Below are 21,380 nucleotides of genomic sequence, written 5' to 3'. Positions count from 1 at the left end.
TATTTCAAGATGCTTTTGTACTGTACTATTATTATAATTAAATGGGATTAATTAATGCATGCACTTGTTTTTTGTTTTTTTTTTAATGTGTATAAAGAAATTATATCATCAATATAAAGAAAAACTTTAGTTATAATTTATTAACGCACTCCTATAATAAATATACTAAAAATAAAATATATATATATATATATATATTTATTTATTTATTATTAAACTTCACAAGTATTTGCTATCTGCTAACGTACTTACGTGAATACGTTAGCAAATCCCTAATTAAATATAAACGTTTACAATTGAGGATATTAAGAATTCTAATTCATTTTTGAATAGTGTGGAAATTACTGAAAGTATTACAATGAGGACATTAAGTAAATCAGTCAAACTTTCACTTATCCATTTTTTAAATTCGTGGAATAAATAATTATAACACTGCCAACCCTCTTTCCTCCCGAAAAGAAATAGTTTTAACGTCTCCACATACAATCATAATATCCAGAAAAGCAAAGCTATAATTAGCAGGGTGTGGTTATTCTACTCTTTAAAAAAAAAGAATAAATTGACAATCATGTAAATGTGTAAAATTAGACAATTTTAATTTTTTTAAAATATAAAGCAAATTGTGCACATCCCAAGATCCAGTATAAAATATGAGTTGCCCTTCTACAGTCCAGAAAAAAAAGGGGTTTGGGTGGGGTGGGGGCAACAATAATACAATTAAATTGAACATCCCTTTTACCGTTTGATTAAGTTACCCTTCCAATTTTAGAATTCGGAAAACACAAGCCATAACCCAAAGGGAACATCACGCTTAGCTCTACGAATTGAGTAACTTGCTCGAGGTATTTCCAACTCAAGATGCACTGCCTAGATATCCATGGCTCCGCAAGAATTTTGCAATAGATTCTAGTCTTTACCAAAATCAGCACTGTAGTGCGCACTGGATTCAAGTTTCTTTGCCTCGTTCAGTTTCCTAACAGCCTGGAACCGAAGTAAGAAATAAATTTATTATCCCCATAAAGTGACAAGGAGAGGTAGACCCTTCCTGACCATCAATACACAGAAAATTTACTTCCTAAACAAGGAACTCACCTTCATAAAATCTTCATGGATCACATAATCACGCTCTGCACGAATTGCTGCCATTCCAGCTTCTGTGCAGACATTTCGAAGATCAGCCCCATTAAATCCCTGCACAAAAATTGCAAATACATCAGACATGTACTAACTGTTGATAAAACCCACCCAAGCCAACTGCACTCACCTCTGCAAGCTTCACAACAGCTTCATAGTCTATTTCACCATGCTTAGCGATACCAGCAGCATGAATCTTAAGAATTTCCATCCTTGATTGTTCATTAGGCAGAGGGATTTCTATTTTTCTATCCAATCTCCCAGGACGCAGGAGAGCAGGGTCAAGTACATCAGGTCGGTTTGTTGCCATTATCATTTTAACCTACAGCAGAAATGGAGACAGTAGTGTCATCATGAATCCACCATTAAATTTTTGTTCAGCAGTCATTTGTAGAAAAAATCAAAATATCCATAAGAATACATGAATGAGAAAAGGTCAATGCTTCTATATTTATTACATTTGAATTATACCTTATAAAGGAATGAACTGTCTAATAAAATAATAAAAAAAATTCCATACCTTAAAAGGCATGTACAAAATTGATTTTCAACTTCACAAATTATGAAATAACAGCTCTTTCAATTTGTAAACATTATGATTCATAACACAATTTGCAAGTTCATTTTTCACATTAGAAACATTTTGAACATAAGGGCTTGCATTCTCCATATTTTTTATTTAATATGCATAACCATGTCTATAACATTTAAAAAAAAATAAAAATAATGAGTTGCATTCTGTACAGGCTTACCACAGACCTACCACCCACTACCTCCACAAAAATAAAAAGACAAAAATTCCTTAACCTAGGAATTTGCTACAACGGATCAAGCTTTTAACTAAGTTAAATGGGATTATGGAATTAAATATACCTTTCCAAGTTGATCAAATCCATCAAGTTGATTAAGCAGCTCCATTAGCGTTCTCTGAATCTCACGATCTGCACTTGTTCCCTCACTGAAACGGCGACCTCCAATGGCATCGATCTCATCCATAAAAATGATGCAAGGCTAATCAAGTAATGTATAGATTTAGAACATCTTTCAATTAGTATGTGTAAACCTATAGGAAGACAATTTCACACAAGTATCTCACCTGGTGATCACGTGCATAACCAAACATCTCTCTGATTAACCTGGCACTTTCTCCAATGTACTTATCAATTATGGCACTTGAAACAACCTACATCAGAATGAAGGGAAGGTAAAATAAATTTTACAATGAAGAAGACTTCAAAGCACACAATTTATAAAAGAAACATAATCTGACCTTTAGGAAATTTGCATCTATATTACTTGCAATTGCCCTAGCTAACAATGTTTTACCAGTACCAGGAGGCCCGTAAAGGAGAACACCCTGAAAATTAGAATTGAAAAGATTTTGATTAAATGTAAAATTCAAAAGTACGGCCATTACAAATAAGCTTCCACTAAAAAAATATGTAGAAAAAATGACATAACAAAGCTACTAAAAATCTAAAACATAGATTAACACTAATAGAAATCAGAGACTAGAAAGAGCAGTAAAAAGGTAAATCACCTTTGGAGGTTTAATTCCAACTCGAAGGAAGAGCTCAGGATTCATTAGAGGCAGTTCAATTGACTCCCTCAATTCCCTGATCTGATCAGATAAGCCACCAACAGCTGAGTAGCTGATATTACCAGGATCTTCATGCAACATATTGTAAACTACTGGATCAACCTGGCAACTCCAACGACAAAGAATTAGAGACAATAGTGACCACCAGGGATCCAATAAATCAGATCTTAGCACAACAGGAAAAGAACATGTTCATAAAATGAAAATATTAAAATAATATACTACGACTTACTTCTCGAGGAAGAGCTCGCATTATGGTGAGTGTTGTCATATCAAGAACCACCCTTGTCCCTGAAGTCAATTTTTCCTTATCCACTTTACTGCGGCAACCAACCACATACCTGGGACCACTGCTTGCTTTAACAATCACTGAGAAAACAATAACAAACAAATTCTATAACCATTGATTACTCTTATGTTCATATCAATCAGGAAACAGAAGGGATAATTTATTTGGTAGTTAGCTCGGAAAATTTAATTATGAAAAAATAATCAAGAATCAGTAAGACATGCATGTTTTATATTCACAAGTAACAGAATTAGCTCGACGGATAAAGGAACAAAAAAGAAAAAAGCTTCATGCGACTCAGTATTTATAAAACGTTAGGTTGGCAACACAATTAAAGAAGAGTGAAGTTGAACAATGAGATTCAAATATCAAAATAAAAGGACAGAATAATTACGGCGTTCATTGTCAAGAGGCCTGAGAACTTCGCCAATAATCTGCCCAACACTTTGAAGAGATTTCAAATCATCTTCTGTTTTATTGAACTCTTTCTTTGAAGCTCGCAAATTCTCCCTGACTGCAATTTATGTTTTTAATCCAAAGTCAGTCACCAGTCTCATCTAAAGCAATTGAAGTCCATAAATAAAATCCGGAAGAAAATTGTGCTACAGTAAAAAAGAAATTTAATGAATCTAATCATAAAAAAAATTATAAGCAAAAAGGAATTCCCGTTTTCTGAAATGGCATAGGACATGCTAAAAACAAATTGTGGCTTATCCATCAACAACCATGCTCAAATATAATGATCGTGTCCTCTCTGACTAAGAACTGTGACTACATTTCATTGCTCAACTAGGAATTCACTTGTTTCATCAAAAGAATCTCAGTTGATTTTAACAATAGATCCAGTTGATAACCTAACCCTAATTCGTAGAAAAGAAGATGTAAAATCATCAAAATCAAATTTAACCTAGGTCCGGCTCTAAACTCAACCGGACCGCAGAAACTTTTGTCCTCAAAAAACAAAAAACCCAATCAAAGGACTATGATAGGGTTGTCTGAAACCAAGCGGAACCACAATCACAAAACCCTAAAACTGCGAGTTTCGAGAATAAGTCAAAACTGAAAGCATGGAGGAATTGTGGACGTTATTAAAGTGAGAGACAAACCGGATCGGACTCTGGATTCCAATTCCTTGTGCTGGAGAAGTTTCTTCCGATACTCGGCGACCGCATTACGGCGTCTTACGGCATCCTCTGCTTCAGCCATCTTCGAAATCGGAAGAAGGAAGGAGAATGTTACACAAACTCTGAAGCCGAAGCAGAACGGAGCAGCTGGTGCCTTGTGAACCGAAGCAGAACGCTATGTATCAAAATTTTACCACTAACACTACGTATTTAACTCAACCACCAAATTGCCCCTCCTCCAGGTTAGAATTAAAATTTGAACCCGAAATAAATATAGGAATGAAATTTTAATAAATCTAATCTAATATAAATTAATACAGTAAGAGTTTTCTAATTAATTTTGAGCGTCTCAAATCTAATAAGATAGGGGTTCATTTGTTTAAGCTAATTTTTTTTAAATTATTTTTTAATAAAATAAGTAATTTATAATAAATTTATTTTTTCATTTTTGACCTTAAAGTAAAATTTGTAGATCATATGTTATTAGTCTCTATCAAATATTTTTTAAAGAGACCAATATAAAATAAAATAAATATTATAAGAAATAAAATAAAAAATAGATATTATATTAAAAGGGAAAAATAAAACTTTTATTTTATTAGGGATTCAATATAAATAATTTTTTTATTAGGAACTCAAAAAAAATTATTAATTTATTAGAGACCTAAAACATATTTAATCCTTATTAATAATCCAACATATATATATATATATATATATTAGCTTTTGAAAGAATAATTATTAAATTAATTATAAATTTATATTAATTAGAAATGGATTTATATTTATTAAAATTTAGATAACTTATATCGATCGATTGATTATAATAATAGGTTTACATGGAACTCATATACAGTTAGATTTAAATTTTTCAGGTACATATAATATAATTAGATTAAAATTAGTTGATTTATATTTAAATAACTCAAACAACTTATGTTGATGGATTTCTTATAATAAAAACAATACAAGCATTTTGTATAGATTGAAATATTTCAAATGATTTTTAAAACACATTCTTAGCAAGGTCGAATAGGATTATTTACTTTTTAGAAAGAATAATTCAAACAATCATTAAAAAAATATTTCAATAGAATGATATGAAAAAGGATGCAATTCGATATAGTATTTTAAAAAATTTACTGACCTAATTATTTTAGTTATATTAATTTATAAACCTCATTCCAGATTAATGAGGTGAAATACAATAAAAAAAGTCTATCCGGTCTCAGTAAACGATTTTTTATATAAAACATTTTGTTATCAATTATTTATAATTTATTAATTAAATATAAAAAAGAAAAATTCCTTGTTAGTAATAAATAAGCGTATATCCTTCATATTTTAACTTAAGAAAATGGTTAATAATGGTTTCATTCGAAAAAATATTGATTAAGCAAGAGTTGAAATGCGACATTACCTGACGTGATAAAACATTTCTTCATATAATAGATAGATGTATTTTTTATGTAAAATATTTAATATTTTGTATTTTTTACCCTATAATTTAAATATTAACTATATTTTTTTTGCAGATATTAATATATTTCCATATTGATGACGTGATAATAATTTAAATATCAATACTTTTTTGTACATATTTGTTGTGAATTTAATATTAATGTAATTCAATATATATTTTTTAATATGGTGTAAGTATTTATCTGTAAGTCTTAGTATTATGTTTTCAAGAAATTTTTTTAGTTCTAGAATAAAATACATTTAATTCTCGTGATCTCTACATGTTAATAAACTTTAGTATAGTTTCTATTTCTACGAGATATACCGGTTTTGTCACTTGGTGCATGCAATAATAAGATTAAGAAGAATAAATAAAGGTTTAGGAAGAGGCCATCTTTTTTAAACCACGTAATAAGTTGATAAGTTAATTCATTTAATCACAAACTAACTAACCAAGTGATTCCCCTTATTCCTAAGAAAACCAAGTTGGTTTAGTGTGTTTTTCATTTTTATTTTTTCCCAAAACCCCACTAAAAACAAATAAAATAATTGTTTTATCAAAATAAACTCAGCCACAATCGCAAAAATTCCTTGTCTTGATGCTCCTGGCAAACAAAACAAGAAGCGCCCCGATACATGGAAAATAATTGTATCTCATCTCAATGGATACAAAGAAATATTAGCAATGCACTATTGTCAACATACTCTATTTTTTCTTTAGCTAAAACACAATTATTATTAGTTGAAATTTATGTTAAACTTGCCAAATAGAGTGATAGCCACTTTATTTAGCGAGTTTTACATCCATTTCAACTAATAATGAAGTACGTGTCAAAAAGAGTGTCAGACTTGCTCGCATTCCTGTATTGTATAAAGGACATTGGATATACAATTCATTCTCACCAAACCATTCACTTTTTCCTGTGGAATAAATATACAATTTAACAGTGAAGTACCTAACCTGGTTAATTTAATGTCTATTGCCTAGCCTTCTGTAAAACTTCCTTCAGAACCAATGCAATTCTCTGCGACATATGGTGCTCCAGAAACCTCTCCTTCACTCTTTCATACCCTTTCTTTCCCATTGTTAGCCTCTTCTCAACATGACTAGCCAATTTCACAATGTTCTCCGCGAGAGGTGTCACGCCTTCTTTCCCAACAGGATGCAGCAAACCGGTTGTCCCATTCACCACAATCTCCATCGTGCCTCCAGCAGCAGTTCCCTGGTAATATTTGTAATGAACACAGAAGTTACTAGGAAAAAAAAACAAAAAGAAAAATGCACAGACATGTTTGCGATTGTATAGATTCCCAAACAGCATTGAAACATTCCAAAAGCAAAACGATAGGGCATTGTTTTAGCAGATAAACACAGATAGACACAAACAATCTTCTATGTGTGTGATAAATAATAAATTTCAAATAAAAAGCATAATTAAACATCAGTGTCGTCAATGTACAACAACTAAAAAGGGAGATCCCACCAAGTAAGATTTAGGGAGGGTAGATGTACAACAATTAGCCAAACTAAAATGTCTCGTGCCCTAATTGAAATCACCAGGAATCAAAGTATAGACAGTATTCTGTATCTCACTCATGTTAGCCCAGCACTGGCTGCATATTATTAGTAACTTCCTATGAATAAATATTCTTGATAAAAAAGACATATAGAAACCAAAATATACTTCTCTGCTAGTTTGCCCTGATTTAAATAATCAGGAAAATATACATTAAAAACAACCTGGATAACTAGAAGGTGGAGGTAGAGGATTGAGCAAATTGGAAGGTAAATAAGTGACAAAGGTTGACATATTCAAAAGAACAGTGCATAGGGTGAAACTCAAGTTGCCAAAAGTTATCCTAGTATTTTTCCTTTAAAAAAACAACAAAAGAAAATTCAAGGGCTTAAAACTCAGATGGACTGATAGATAAATAAATTAAGAGTTGGAATTTCCACAAGGACACAAGGATGTAGCTAATGAGCATGCATAGGAAAGAAACACAAATAATTGAATTTTTTTAGCATCCAAAACGAAAATTTGGTGATTCATTAAGGCCATAAAAGCTTACAAAAATGAAATGCTCAGTGGCCATTAAAAATTATAAATGGAAAGGTCGTATTGACAAGGCAACTATAATATATATAGTAAAGGAGATACCAGTACAGGCAGCCGAAATGCCATTGCTTCAATGGTTATCCTTCCAAAACATTCTCCCCGTGCCTGATATGGTGAGAAGCACATTCATGAATGAAGCCCAAAATCTAAAATAAACAGTAAGCAGAACTCAAAAGAACTTAAAAATTATATTTCATTGAAAAAAGTTAAAGATTTCTATTAGAATTTCGAGAGTGATGTTGCTCCCCTGTTGCAGTCATATAGCAACTTTCATTTTACCAAAGAATAGAGTGAAACATACATTCTGTTTCATAATCAGCTTGGCAGAGTATATATCAGATGATACCTGAGAATTCTGAACAAGAACATCAACAGCAGCCAGGTAAGGAGCCACAGCCAGGGTTTTGTTAACAAAGTGAACATGATTCTGAATCTTTTTTTCAACAACAAATTTGCGAAGTTCCATTTCAAACTTTGTCTGAGCATTCATATCACTCCCTACTACCACAGCATGCAAAGATGGCAACTGGAGTTTCTTCTCCTGAATGAGTTGCAAACTTTCATAAAAGGAGTGAAGAAATAGATCCTGCCCTTTACCACGAGAAACACCTGCAATTATATCATCCCGGGCCTTAAAATATAGACTGGAAATAGGATGTCAAAATGAATAAAAGGATACAATTTATAAACACTACACATAGGAAAGGTTTGAATTGGCATGCACAACAAAAGGGAGAGAAACTAACAATAAAAAAATGTTAATCAGGCAATAAACTTGCTACTTTGCTGGAAAATCATGCATTAGATTGGATAAAACTAGTCCGGTGAACTACAAATGAATATCTAATGAGTATTGGTAGTGACCCCAACAAGGAAGAGATCATACTATTTATGATGGCAAAAAGTAGATCATCATTTCTCACTCCAAGAGATTCCCGAACATGCTCACGAAGAACTCTCTTTGCCACACTATCTTCTGCAACTTCCATAAGCTCCTTGCTATTTCCAAGATGTACAACAAAAGTTTCAGGCATTTTAATCCTACAAAGTTGGACCAAAGCATACAGTTAGAAACACAACTCAGATTATAGCAGTCACACAGAACAAGTAGTAGTAAAAATCTATCAGATGATGTTGGAAGCATACCCTAAACGCTCCCTAGTCCTATTCTTCCAGTACTCTGCAGTTGTATGTGAATCAATCATGGCACCTGCAACAAAAGGGAGGTGCTTAACATATTCCACTTTGAAATAATGCCCTCGCATTTCATGAATCCACCATAAAACCTTTGGAAGAACATGGGCAACTTTTTCCTTGAGAACGGCATCCAGCCACTTCCCAGCTACAGCAGTATTTAGAATGACCATATCTGCTTTGAGAGCTGTATCTATAGCCTTTTCACCTTTGGCAGACAGGACCTAACAGGAGCCAAACAAGTAAATAAAGGACGCACTTAGAAGTTCAATAACACATGCATACAAAATGCTGGTGTAGCCATTTCTTACAGATCAGAACTAATATCCAACTCAATCAATTCAAGAAACAGAAGAAAGGGGTGACAAACAATTCCTCTGTTTATCAATTATTTTTTAAGAAATCAATGCAAAATTGAAATCATGGAAAGATATTTCAACAAGCTTATGGCAATAGCATATTCATCCTCCAGCATCTCCAGTGGTTAAATGTCTAAATTCAGTTATTAGGTTAACAGGAATAGCAGATTAATTAGTCATATACTTTCCCTGCTCAAATCCATGTTTGGTCTCTATAGTTTATCTTGATTTTATTTTTTGGTATATTTTAAAACTACTTGTTTTTGGGCTCCTATGATTTCATTCCATTTAAGCTTTGGTCTCTACAGCTAGCAATACGCCACCACCCATACCCTTCAAGAGAAAACTATCAAAATCAATGTTGCTAAACTACAGTGACCAAAATCTAAACAAAATGAAACAATAGGAATCAAAAACCAACCTTTTACAATATAGGGTCCAAAACCAAAATCAAGGTAAACTTCGGGCAACTAAAATATATTTAAAGCTACTTTCACTGGAGGTTCATCATTTATTGATTATTGATGCACACAACTTTACATTTGCAAACACAAAAAATAAAATAAAACAAATAAATCATCCAGCATTCACTTGACACTCACCATAAAGGACTTTCAATTGCAAGATTCTAAATTGCCACGAATTAAATGTGAGTAGAAAAATAGAAGAATATTATCCATTAAAGTTAATGGGGGGAGGGGTGATGATTGATGAATATTCACTAGCAGTAAACTAATGTTCATATCGAGCAATCACTATGGCTCCCTCATGATTTATGTTGGAGCTACATGACTGTATAATATACACATGTTTACTAATCGTATAATAGAAACTAGAGTTATTAGTTCAGTTGACTTCGATGGCAGGTTATAACTGAATCCCTACATCACTTGGATTCAGTTAGAGTAGCTAAGCTCATATCCATTCAGTTAGTGTTGCATGTTAGCTTACATAATACACTCATCTCTCCCATCCCATTTAGTTATATTGCCTTGTACAATCTTATTCAATCAATCACACAATGATTTTCTATGGCAGCCCCATTATTTACTTTGAGCTCTATGACTTTATGCGGCTACACCAAGTTGGTATCGCATCACATCAATCTCCTCTCTCAAAACACAGATATCATAGATACTGAACCAAGAAACCATGCATACACCACTGTCACCCAAATAACAACAAAAAGGGAAGACTGAAGAGAGTAAATCACCTGCACTCCTCTGTCTAACATCTTGCTTTCCAAACTGTAAATAACCTGATCATGTTCCGAAGGTTTCTGATTAGTGATCCAAACGACATCGGAACCAACGCCTCTCAACAGAAACGCCAACTCCATCAGAAGCAAAGGCCCTCCTGCAAGTGAATGTGAATCCAATCCGTATGTTTTCATATCATCAAACTGAAAAAAGGAAAAAGAGGGACTGGATTTGGCATGTAATAAAGCACCTGAAAGAGAAAGCTCATGCGAAACCATGAGAACTAGCTTGGACTTCATGAAATTAAGGGGGCTGGAAGCGGCATTAGTGAGTTGGACAGGGGAACGAATCTGGTTATTATCTTGTGCAATAGTAAAATGGTTGGTGTTGCAGGAATCGGAGTTGTTGGATCTCATTAAGAGCACCGTCACTGTTGAGACGGACAGGAATGCCGCCAACATTATCAGCCACCGCTTCTTCGCCATTGCCACCGAATGCTTCGCCATTCCTCTTCCCACCTTTTGCAATCTCTAATAAATTCGCATTCTATTGTTATTATTATTATTATTACTTTCTAGGGTTTCCGCTTAGTGTCGATTGATTCGAGGTGCGATTGCAAAGTTGGTTTAGGAATCTCGAGGACTCGTCTTCTCTTTGTGTTTCTACTTTCTAGTCCCCAATCAGACACTTCAACTGAACTCATGTCTCATACACTATCTTCTCAGTTCTCACCGTGATCGGGCGAAGAAATGTATGGGCCTGCAACATACTGTAATGCCATTCAAATAAATACGAATTACTATTCTAACTCCATTTTGCTATCCTCGCCCCCACGTGCATTCAAAAAACTTTTGCTCCTAAAATATCCTTTTCCCGGAAAAATGATTTTGTTGATAAATACACAGTGGAATAATGTTTCTTTCGTGTTAGAGGAAATGTAAAAAAAAAAAAAAACACACAAAGAAAAAACAATTATTTTGTGTAGGGAGTGCAAAAAAAATACTCTTCCTCTTACACAACAAAAACTTTTTACATCTTTTAATTGTAATTATAGATATAAGTTATATTTTTTTTTAAATGTAATCAAAATAATGATGATATAAATTATTTTTTAAAAATTGAAATTAAATTAATTAAAATATAATTTATCTTATAGGTTATCTTTGTAAGTTAAAATTTAATTAATTAGATAGAAGTTAGCATTTATAAAAATAATCAAATTAATTATGATACTAATTTTAATCAAAATTAATTTGATTATAATTAAAAAGGATAACTTGTGTAAACATTAATTTAAATTTAAAATAATTTATACCACAATTAATTCTGTTACTATTAAAAAAGGTAATATGTGTCTATCATTAAGATAATTTGTATCATAATTAATCCAAGAATAATTAAAAAAAACTTAATATTATTAGTTACTTGTAAAGAAAAGTAAATTATTCTTTATTAATTTGATTTTTCAGAGCAAATCTCATGAAATTGGCTATCTCATTTATTACAAGATAACAAAGAACGTGCTCATACGCAAGTGTCACTGGTGGATAGGGTTGTGAAACAAATTGTGAATTTCTCATAATGCGATCTTCTTATGATCTCATCCACAGCCCTCAGCTTTTTTATCCTATAAACTGGTATTAATTGCAAACCTGACATAACAAGCCTCACGATGTGTTACAAGCTGGTCACTTGATCTAAGGAACATCATAAGTCATGATTTTCCAAATCTTGAATTTTCAGCATTCAAAAAAACAAATCTTGAATTTCACCCGAACATATTGGCTCATCATCTTGTCATGTTACATAATGTTTATCTCTCGATTTTGGAGGAAAAAGGCAAGCATTTAAAGGCCCATGTTTGTCAAACAATAAGTTTTTTGTTCACTGGAGCTTTTGATTCAATCCTCTACACAATCCGTGGTATCTTCCCTCGTCAAGTAGTTGTTACCAGCCGGGTTGGAGTCTTCAGAAAACTCTCCAAACTCCTCTTTGTACATTTCTTCTATCATTGGTTTCCATAGCCGTACTCGTGCATTTATGAACCAATTTGAGACCTGAAGCAACAATAAAGACACCACCAACATGACCATCACATCATAGTTAAAAGAACTAGGAAACCGTTATGTTTTGGACAAGGAATTACTTGGTTTTTAGTTAAACCTGTCTGAGATGCCAGCATTAACTTTTCAGAATCATTAGGATAACTGCATGAATCAGATATCAAATCAAATCAACATTTTTTTAAGGCGGGTAGGTAGTGACATAATAAGATTAAGAAAACAAGAACCTAATTTAATAGCTTACGGGTGGAGAAAGTGCTCGAAGAGCCAAGAACGAAGAATAGCCACAGAGGTTTCAGGCAACCCTCTGATGGGTCTCCAAACTTGGCGTTGGCTTGGGATCACCCCAAGTTGTTGGAGAGACATTCTACTCTGTCTACTGTCTCTATCAAACAAGCTTAGTTGAGACAACCCACTACTGATCTTAGGTAAATCCTGAAAGAGTTTTCTTTTCTCAGCATTTATTTGTGACAATATGGCATCTCTCAAGCTGCAGAAATGCCTTGACATGGCTTGAAGTGCCAAAGCAGTGTAACACTTCGCAGCTCCCAAACCTGCTATCATCTCAAAAGATGACACCACTTCTTCCATTTGATGGTAGTATTTCTCACACCTTCCCTCAACCTGAAATTTGAGCACAACAAAAAAATAAAATAAAAGAAAATATCAGTTTCAACTTTCAAGTCCAAAGTCATATCCAAGCTAGTGAGAGCAAACCAACCTCATCCAATAAAGTAATCAACCGTGCAATTTTGATTTGATGTTCATGTTTGTCAGCCAATAAATGACCATTATTCCCCAACTCTGCCTTCAACTCTGAGGAAAGTGTCCTAGCACTGCCTCTACTCCCACGAAACAACTTCTCAGCATACTTCTCATTGATTCTATCAACCACATTTCCACCAACATCAACAAGATCTTCAAGAAGGGACTGAACCGGTTTGAGGTACCTGGAGTTCCCAATGACAGCAGCATAAGAGCTGGTGGAATTAGGAGAACGGTTGTTCAAAGGGGAAGAAGAAGCAAAAGTGCCACTCCCAGTATTGTAAAAGTAGTCACTGGTTATATTATGCTGCTCCACAGGTGGGTTGTTACAAGGCTCACGTGCCTCTTGTCCAGACATGAAGTAATTGGGGTTGATGAGACCCGGGTTTAAGGGTCTTTGGTGGGGATGCCTGTATTCATCAGAAGGAACAAGCATGTGAGAGCCTAAAGAAAGAGAAAGCCCTTGAGCAGTTTGGTGGTGATTGCTCTCATTTGCTGCTCCAAGAAGATCCATCAAATGCCTAGTGTGGCTTATCTCAGAGCCCTCAGCAACTACTCCAATGCTAGTAGGAAATGCTCCCAAGGCCTCAGGAAATGCATTGTTGTGCCTCATAGAAGAGCCATAAGCATCAAGCTCTTGGTTCTCAAATTGGTTTTGATGATAAGTAATAGAGTTGGACATAATAACGGTAAGAGTTTTAGTGTTGTTGGTTGTAAACAAGTTTTCCTAGTCTAACTAACAAAGTGAAGAAGAAGCTATTGGGAAATTGCTTTTTTTTTCTTTCTCCACTACAGTGAAAAAGAGTAAATATGAGCCCCATATGATTCAGAATTGTGAAAAAGATAGAATGAGGAAAGGGAAATGGAGACTGTATTTAGACGTACTGAAGAAACTATTTGAGTAAAAAGCTATCTGAAATAATAGACAGAAGTGGAGAATCCGTACCACGTCGCATGAAGCCCCATCGAGGTTGAGCAGTGGGTTCATTGGCGAGGATAATCAGTGGTCACAATCAGCTCCGAAGTTTCAAGGTGGAGAGAGACTAAAGCCATTGATGTTGGGGGAAAGCCAGCTCCTCTCTCTTCTCTTCTCTAGTAAGAAAAATGTGAGTGAGGACTCTAACCAAATTTGGAGCTGACACAAGCCAATATCACACACAAGACAAGAGATGATTTTATTATTAGAAGAGAACTAGCTTGTGCCTTGTTGTGAAGAGCATCTGAGGTTAAAAGTTAAAACACAAGCTAACAATCTTGAAAACAGGACAAAGGTTGTACAACTGTTTAAACCATTAATTCGAACTACTTATTGGCGCAGTTAAGATGCAAAGAAAGAAAGTTCCTCCTGCTCAATATACTCAACACTCAACAGTGGTAACAAACAATCATTTTAAAGCAAACTAGCTGTGGACTCGTGCTTTTGCACGGATTTATAAAAAATAAATAATCAAAGTGAGAGATTTTGTTAAGAAAAAAGTGAGAAAACTCCCACGCAGCAGCCGACACGTGACAAGGTGCTGGATAATTTTTATTAAATAAGAAGCATGATTTCTTATATATTTCAATTAATAATAGAGAATGTTTTATTAGGAAAAAATATTAAGTGATCCAAAACTATGCTCTCCGTTAATCTCTATATAATATATAATTAAGTATTACTAATTTTTTCTTATAAATTAAAATATTTAAATACGATTGATTAGAATTGTAATCACAAAATAATCCAAGCTATCTAACAAGTTTTCCTAATTGTCCACAAAGTTAAGGGTACAGATTCAAGTAGACCCGAGGCACCTTTATAGCCCTTGCAGTTTCTGCGATTCAAGTATCAACAATGATGTAAAATATGCGTTCGAAAATTAATTCAATGAATATTACAATAATTTACCCGTCTCTTTACCAGCAGATCTATATCTATCTATCATCTACCCTCAGACCCTATGGGTCTATGGCACAGTTCTGGCCTTTCTTAAAGAAGCCAAGTTAATTGGCTATGTTAGAAAACATAGAAAATGACAATAAAATAAAATGGTCCCCAACTTTCCTGACTATAAAACATCAAGCAAAAGCATCAATCTTCCAGCTTTAGTCCCTGCAGTTGTATTTTTTTTTTGGGAGACTCAAAAGCAGCTCCAAACAGTGTAAATCTCTTTCTTTCCCTCTCACCACAGGGAGGGGGGAGCCCTCCATAGGTGAAACTGTTCTGTTCATTGTATTGTTGTGATCTGCAAGAAGAGGAGAAAAGTGGGCTATCTTTTGCACACTCCCAGTTCTAGGATCGTCAGTTTGTGAGCCTGTATAAATTATATCTAACTTTTTTCCCGTTTGGTGTTGTGGGCATGCATAGGGATGTTGAAAGGACACTGATTATCCCAATTTCTCAAACCATATTAAAAACTCTAAATTTAAATAAATAAAATAAAAAACCACTCAAAGGTGAGGGTGGCTGTATTCACTCATTCATTCATTCATTCATTGTATTGTGCTGCTGAGTGCTGAGCCTGAGATTGTTTTTGAGGAGCCTATTGGTCCGTTTTGATGCTTTAGTAATGATTATGATCTTTGTTCCTTTGGACTCCTTCACTTGTCCCTTTCTCCCTCTGTAACCTTAGTCTGTAAAAGGCCGGCATACCTACATCAAACACCCCCCTACTCCCTCTCATCTAATTTCTAAATTAATATCCTATTAATGCCACAAGTCTGTGCCACTTTCAAACCATAAAAATAAACCTTCATGTGAAAGAATCCTGTTTCAATATCAGTTGTTTTAAAAGCAAGGACATGGTTTAATATATTATTGAATTGAATCGCATTTGTACTGCTCCTTTCCTCCGTGCAAGTTATGAAGCATCATCATCATGATTCATCAATGACACAGACTAAGGTGCGCATATGGACCACACACACACACACGACATGCCGTGAATTTACTAACAAGAATCAATATTCACATCGTACTTGTTACCGTGTTTTTTTTTCTTTTACAAGATTCCTTATTATTCAACATAATGCACGAGAGTTTTTCTTTTATCCTTACAAAAATTGCCTGCACATACATACAACCAATCATCTGTAAAATATTACAAGCGAAAATATCTACACATGTCTACCTGTATATTTTGTACGGTTTCGTGATTTACATCACTTTTACGAACAATGGGCAACAAGAATGAGGAAGAAAAAAAAAGGTAGCATCAGCAGCAGCAGCAACACCGCATAGGCTTTCTCTTTCAGCTTTGTTGAGGTACACCTCTTCAGAGATCCATTAAAATCATCAAATATTTTTTGCTAGATTTCATACGACAAACTCATGCAGCAAATGGGGATTGCCAAACCTGTGCTGTTGCTTTCCTGAATCCGTGAAATGATAATCTAGCAAATCAGTCTCCGGGGAAGAGGACAATGTTTGCTTACGTCGTTTCTGTATGGCATCATCAGACATGGCAAACCCATCATTTTCACAGTTCCTCAACTCCAATGCAAGGGAAACGTGGCTACCCACAGTAAAGTTACCCAACTCTGATAAATCATATGTGGCATGAGTAGAAGTACCCATTAGGCCTCCATCCCCACCATTCTCGTTGGTTGAGATAGAATAAAAGTTGCTGCTGCTGTTGTTGTTGTTGTTCAAGCCAAGCCTTTGTTGGTTTTGGTCACCCTGCAATTTCCCAGTTCCAGAATTCATCACCACATTTTCTACATTGACCACTCTATCCATTTCTGCTTGAGGTTGGACTTGCACACTGTCAACAGTTACTAAATTGTCCTGTGACTCTTCCCATTTATTATTATTATTGTTAATGTTATCAGACTCTTGAACATCATCTCTTTTACCTTTGACCGTGTTGTTCTCAGATGAAAGGTTGCAGTTCATCTCGGAATCTCCAAACTCCTCTTTGTACATTTCCTCAACCATTGGCTTCCAGAGACGCACCCTTGCATTGATGAACCAATTTGCCACCTGATATCAACATTGAATGCCTCAACAAATATTAACAACCATGGTACAGAGCTGAAACTTAGCTTGTCACTGTCAGTTTAATTAAAACATTTAAGCAGGAAACAAAGTTTCTAATGGAAACAGTTTTTAAGAATGTACCTGGTTTCTGGTCAAGCCTGTTTGCCTAGCCAGCATAATTTTCTCAGAATCCTTGGGGTAACTGGTGTCAATTATCAAATGTAAGTTGAAGTATTTTAATGTTATTTATTGCAAAAAAACAAGTACAAGGTGAGGGTGACATGTGACATACGGATGAAGAAAATGTTCAAAGAGCCAAGCACGGAGTATTGAAACAGAGCTTTCAGGAAGCCCCCTCTGAGGCCTCCAAGCTTGTCGCATTACACCAAGTTGCTGAAGGGCCTTTTGTTGTCTAAGTTGCTGATCCACATAGCGGAGACGGGGTATTCCCTCTTGCTCCCCAAGGCTTCTTTGTGTCACTTGAATTTGGCCACTGATGGCATCACGCAAACACCGAAAGTGGCGAGAAATTGTTCTTAAAGCAAGTGTAGTATATGGTTCTGCTGCTCCACACCCGGCAACCATGTCAAAAGATGACACCACAATCTGCATCTGATGGCAGTACTGTCTGTATCTTTTATCTACCTATAACCAGTGGAAACAAGGAATTTTTTATGGAGTCCGCCATTGGCCGACACTATCATGAATTCATAACTAACTGTCTTTTCAATAGTTAAACACACCGTTCAAACTTTGGAGCAACAAATGAATTCTACAAACATTATAGATATAACTGTAGAGCAATATTATGTCCTCTTAATTAATCTTCATTCAAATAGAATTAAAAACGTATAAACTTTGTGAACATCAACTATATAATTAATGGCTTTATGGTGGTGCACCAGTTCAATCTGACGTGACAGCTAACATTTCGAAATCAATTTACTTCGTTTACTGTTTTGGGCAATTGGAATCTCTGCAAACCACACAGTATACACATAGGTACAGCAGACCTCTTCCAAACAGTGTAAAAGTTCAGAGGTTTATAAACTAGAAAACAAAAACACACGCATACTCTCATGTAGGAGTAAAAAAGTTGGGAAAAACAAGTTATCATATCCAAAAAATTGTTTTATATAATAATCTTTTATGTTATTCATCTGATAGTCTATCATTGAGCATGAACATCTACGAGGAAAATGGGAAACAGATTACTAAGCCAATTATGTCAATGGAATGAAAAGAAACAATGCAATATAATAATAACATGGACTCTACCTCATCCAACATGGACAAAAGCTTTGTTTTCTTGTCCAACAAGGTCTGGCGTTCTGCAGACGATAGGTCACTAGAAGCATTGGCACTGGAACCATTAGGGGCAGAAGACATTTGCATAGATTGACTGGTAGATTTTCCATCAGCATCTTTAGAGCCATCTAATCCAATGTCACGGTTGTTCTCTTGTTTTTCCATTCCAGATTGCTTCAAAGCCTTTTGGACACTAACTATTTCATCAAGTAACTCCTGTGCCGCCTTAAGGTATTGGGAGTTCAAAATGCTGTTTGAGTAACCTGGTAGATCAGAGGGGACTTCTTTAAGACACATTGAGGGGTGGTTGGGGTTGTAAAAACCCTCCTTTTTTATCATGTCATGAAAGCCTCCAGAGGACACAGATGCCATGCATTCAACACTTCTAAACTCTCCATGTAGGTTATTGGCCTCATCATCTTTGAGAGACATGGTTCCCTTTATATTTGGAAAATCATTCATTAGTGGTAAGAGACCCGTGTCGTGATATTGGTATTGAAATGGAGAGACGGATGCATTAGAAGGCATGAGTGTCCCGAGACTGAGAGATAGGCCCTGGCAATTGATGTTTTGCTCACTATCTACCATTCCCATTTGTGTCCTTGAAACAACATGGGAATCCCCAGCAAAAGAGTTGCATGCTGGATCACCACTTGCAGCATTGGAATGGCCATTAATAGAGTGCATAGTCACTGTCTCACCCATTGCTGTGATAAACTTAACCTCGTTTTGTCCTCCTCCTACAGTTTCACTGTAGTCATGAGGAAAAAGAGAAGTCCCAGACATCATCTCCGCATAGGACCCTAAAGAAAAGGCTTGGTTGGGATACATTATTATAAGCTGATTTCTTTCTGCTCTCTTCTTCACAATGGAATCAGCTGCACATCGCTTTTATAACAAAAATCCCCTGCTATTCTGTTTCGTTAGGTGAATAAGGTAAGAGCAAGGTTGAATCATCAAGAGCTCATAGAATTAAAAATGTATAGCAGAAACTACAGAGGATGATCAACGGGAACTTCAATCAATACATGCATACATAGTATAATCATGATCATAATATATGGCTATGTTTTGTTTGACGATCAAGATATGCATAGCATAATAATTCCAATAATCAATTTTGCTTAAAAACGTGGAAGGTGTAACTAATTGCTTGAAAAATCACATCCAAACGGGACCAAACAGCTGGTAGAAGAACAAAATTGATTTTTGGTCTCAAAGTTCAAACCCCAACTAACTAACCCCCAACATTTCGGTTCCAACAAATGGAAAACAAGCTAGTAATTATTACGAGGTCGTAATTCTCACATGATCACTTTGACGAATATGGCACTCAGTTATGACAGGTATGCAAATTCTCATGGGATGGAAGAAGCAGAAGAAGAAAAAAAATGAGAAAATACACAAACAGAAGAAACAGAAGCAGATGTTTATGCGCAAAGTTTCATTATGCTTACACGGACAAAATGGAGGGAGCATAAAGTGATGTGAATTTGACAAATAACAAAAAAAGACCACGGAAACGAAGCAACCATGAAACAAGAATCCCACAATTCCACTTGTCCGGAACACACCTCACATAACATGGTTTCATTGGTGAAAAACAAAAAAAAAAAAAATATAACTCAAACAGGGAAGCACCAATAAATCAAGAGAAGAAAAATCCGACCCGCACGAAGTGCCTCACTCGTTGAATCTCACTTCTCAAATTATAGATTTTTTCTCCGGTCAGTCACAGTAACTTTAACATTATAATTTTCAGCTTTTATTTTTTTAGTCATCAAATTCAAACCCCCCATCACTCTAGTGACCATCACAAGCATCATCTAATACCTCAAACAACACTACATCATCAATCATCATCATCACAACTTTTTTTATTTTTTTGAAGTAGACAATCTTTCTACTCTGTGGTAGACTTTTTATAAACACAAAATTAGAAAGAAAGAAAAAAGAATACCTGAAAGTAAGAGATAGAAGCAGTAACAAGGGACTAAAATTCAATAAGAGTGGGTTTCAGAGCAGAAGTGATAGACAAGAATCCATAAATTGAGGTTGAGTTTTTTGAGGTATGTATCCCAGACAAATGGCAATCCCAAGAGATTATATTTCAAACAAAGACCGACCTCCTTATCATTGGAACAACGGCACCAACCAAAAAAAAATATATTATTATTATTATTATTATTAAATATTAAATGGTAGAACTTGTCTACTCGCCAACACCAACTACTTTATTTATTCATTTTCCTAAAAAGAAAAATTGATATTGGTAAAAAGGAATAAATAATTAGTAAATTTCAGCGTCAATCATTGTCGAGTTTCTCACGTGTGGCAAACGCCTCATGAAAATCGTGTGTGTGAGTGTAGAAGATGGAAGGTGGTGGTTGTTTGCTTGGAAGGGTTCAAACCCTAACCACCAGTTGGTGGACCTGTAACTTGTAACCCTCCCTCCCTTAAACTCCCACTTAACGCATAAATCATAATAATCCCTCTCTCTCTCTCTCTCTTGGTGCAATGAACTCAACACAACGTTGCACACGCAATATCTCAGAACAAACCCATCCAAATTAAAAAACAATGTAAGAAATTTGAAAGAATATAAGGTTGGCTGGATTCGCTATTCGGGAGTAGGTGAAAGTGACAAATTCACGCGTCGACGTGTATGCTTCTTGTCTTCTAATTGCAACTGCACCTCACGAATGATTACGTTCCTTTTATACGACCAACGCTTATATATCTTATATTTGTGCTCAATGTGCTGACCCCATACATATAATATACTCATCCTATCCTATATATGCACTAT

General features: G+C 35.0%; 4 protein-coding genes across 9 annotated transcripts; all 4 read right to left on the bottom strand.

The window, feature by feature from the left end:
• Positions 1 to 584: 584 nt before the first annotated feature.
• Positions 585 to 4,349, bottom strand: LOC114408622 (26S proteasome regulatory subunit 10B homolog A). Its single transcript, XM_028371732.1, has 10 exons — positions 4,130 to 4,349; positions 3,418 to 3,537; positions 2,967 to 3,103; positions 2,675 to 2,836; positions 2,405 to 2,491; positions 2,231 to 2,317; positions 2,008 to 2,145; positions 1,265 to 1,456; positions 1,093 to 1,191; positions 585 to 981 (listed from the first exon to the last, which is right to left on the bottom strand). Exons 1-10 carry the CDS (start codon positions 4,227 to 4,229, stop codon positions 907 to 909), a joined length of 1,197 nt encoding a protein of 398 aa, XP_028227533.1. The 5' UTR covers positions 4,230 to 4,349; the 3' UTR covers positions 585 to 906.
• A 1,827-nt stretch (positions 4,350 to 6,176) lies between these two features.
• LOC114408620 lies at positions 6,177 to 11,229 on the bottom strand. 2 transcript variants are annotated; one of them, XM_028371730.1, is made up of 7 exons: positions 10,728 to 11,224; positions 10,492 to 10,634; positions 8,872 to 9,143; positions 8,612 to 8,766; positions 8,072 to 8,334; positions 7,768 to 7,830; positions 6,177 to 6,831 (listed from the first exon to the last, which is right to left on the bottom strand). In XM_028371730.1, exons 1-7 carry the CDS (start codon positions 10,981 to 10,983, stop codon positions 6,586 to 6,588), a joined length of 1,398 nt encoding a protein of 465 aa, XP_028227531.1. In that variant the 5' UTR covers positions 10,984 to 11,224; the 3' UTR covers positions 6,177 to 6,585. The 2 variants fall into 2 exon arrangements, with proteins under 2 accessions (XP_028227531.1, XP_028227532.1); XM_028371731.1 differs by having other exon boundaries at positions 6,695 to 6,831; positions 7,768 to 7,871; positions 10,728 to 11,229.
• A 725-nt stretch (positions 11,230 to 11,954) lies between these two features.
• Positions 11,955 to 14,692, bottom strand: LOC114408619 (BEL1-like homeodomain protein 11). Of its 3 annotated transcripts, none has more exons than XM_028371728.1 (5): positions 14,252 to 14,692; positions 13,262 to 14,094; positions 12,785 to 13,164; positions 12,624 to 12,684; positions 11,955 to 12,534 (listed from the first exon to the last, which is right to left on the bottom strand). In XM_028371728.1, the coding sequence occupies exons 2-5, from the start codon at positions 13,985 to 13,987 to the stop codon at positions 12,379 to 12,381; spliced, it is 1,323 nt and encodes a 440-aa protein (XP_028227529.1). In that variant the 5' UTR covers positions 13,988 to 14,094; positions 14,252 to 14,692; the 3' UTR covers positions 11,955 to 12,378. The 3 variants fall into 3 exon arrangements, with proteins under 3 accessions (XP_028227529.1, XP_028227530.1, XP_028227528.1); XM_028371729.1 differs by having other exon boundaries at positions 13,262 to 13,715; positions 14,252 to 14,689; XM_028371727.1 differs by having other exon boundaries at positions 13,262 to 14,692.
• A 1,559-nt stretch (positions 14,693 to 16,251) lies between these two features.
• LOC114408618 (BEL1-like homeodomain protein 3) lies at positions 16,252 to 20,718 on the bottom strand. 3 transcript variants are annotated; one of them, XM_028371726.1, is made up of 6 exons: positions 20,532 to 20,718; positions 18,542 to 19,486; positions 17,556 to 17,908; positions 17,405 to 17,465; positions 17,140 to 17,266; positions 16,838 to 16,963 (listed from the first exon to the last, which is right to left on the bottom strand). In XM_028371726.1, the coding sequence occupies exons 2-6, from the start codon at positions 19,400 to 19,402 to the stop codon at positions 16,959 to 16,961; spliced, it is 1,407 nt and encodes a 468-aa protein (XP_028227527.1). In that variant the 5' UTR covers positions 19,403 to 19,486; positions 20,532 to 20,718; the 3' UTR covers positions 16,838 to 16,958. The 3 variants fall into 3 exon arrangements, with proteins under 3 accessions (XP_028227525.1, XP_028227526.1, XP_028227527.1); XM_028371724.1 differs by having other exon boundaries at positions 16,252 to 17,266; positions 20,532 to 20,712; XM_028371725.1 differs by having other exon boundaries at positions 16,252 to 17,266; positions 18,542 to 19,478; positions 20,532 to 20,712.
• Positions 20,719 to 21,380: the final 662 nt, after the last annotated feature.

This window comes from Glycine soja, chromosome 4 (assembly GCF_004193775.1).
Source record: "Glycine soja cultivar W05 chromosome 4, ASM419377v2, whole genome shotgun sequence".
In the NCBI taxonomy this organism is placed as follows: Eukaryota; Viridiplantae; Streptophyta; class Magnoliopsida; order Fabales; family Fabaceae; genus Glycine; species Glycine soja.
Note: the sequence above shows the minus strand (reverse complement) of the source record. Positions and strands in the feature narration are given on the sequence as shown.

Coding starts and splice junctions, on each gene's coding strand:
- LOC114408620 (XM_028371730.1), bottom strand. CDS start 10,983: ATGGCGAAGCATTCGGTGGCAATGGCGAAGAAGCGGTGGCTGATAATG. Junction 10,635..10,727: donor GCATGAGCTTTCTCTTTCAG/GTGCTTTATTAC, acceptor ATTCACTTGCAG/GAGGGCCTTTGCTTCTGATG. Junction 7,831..8,071: donor TTCTTGTTCAGAATTCTCAG/GTATCATCTGAT, acceptor TCACCATATCAG/GCACGGGGAGAATGTTTTGG.
- LOC114408618 (XM_028371724.1), bottom strand. CDS start 19,402: ATGTATCCCAACCAAGCCTTTTCTTTAGGGTCCTATGCGGAGATGATG. Junction 17,466..17,555: donor TTTGAACATTTTCTTCATCC/GTATGTCACATG, acceptor AATTGACACCAG/TTACCCCAAGGATTCTGAGA. Junction 17,267..17,404: donor CAGGCTTGACCAGAAACCAG/GTACATTCTTAA, acceptor TGTTGATATCAG/GTGGCAAATTGGTTCATCAA.
- LOC114408622 (XM_028371732.1), bottom strand. CDS start 4,229: ATGGCTGAAGCAGAGGATGCCGTAAGACGCCGTAATGCGGTCGCCGAG. Junction 3,104..3,417: donor GCCTCTTGACAATGAACGCC/GTAATTATTCTG, acceptor TTGTTTTCTCAG/TGATTGTTAAAGCAAGCAGT. Junction 982..1,092: donor TCCATGAAGATTTTATGAAG/GTGAGTTCCTTG, acceptor CTTCGGTTCCAG/GCTGTTAGGAAACTGAACGA.
- LOC114408619 (XM_028371727.1), bottom strand. CDS start 13,987: ATGTCCAACTCTATTACTTATCATCAAAACCAATTTGAGAACCAAGAG. Junction 13,165..13,261: donor TGATTACTTTATTGGATGAG/GTTGGTTTGCTC, acceptor CTCAAATTTCAG/GTTGAGGGAAGGTGTGAGAA. Junction 12,685..12,784: donor TTCGAGCACTTTCTCCACCC/GTAAGCTATTAA, acceptor TGATTCATGCAG/TTATCCTAATGATTCTGAAA.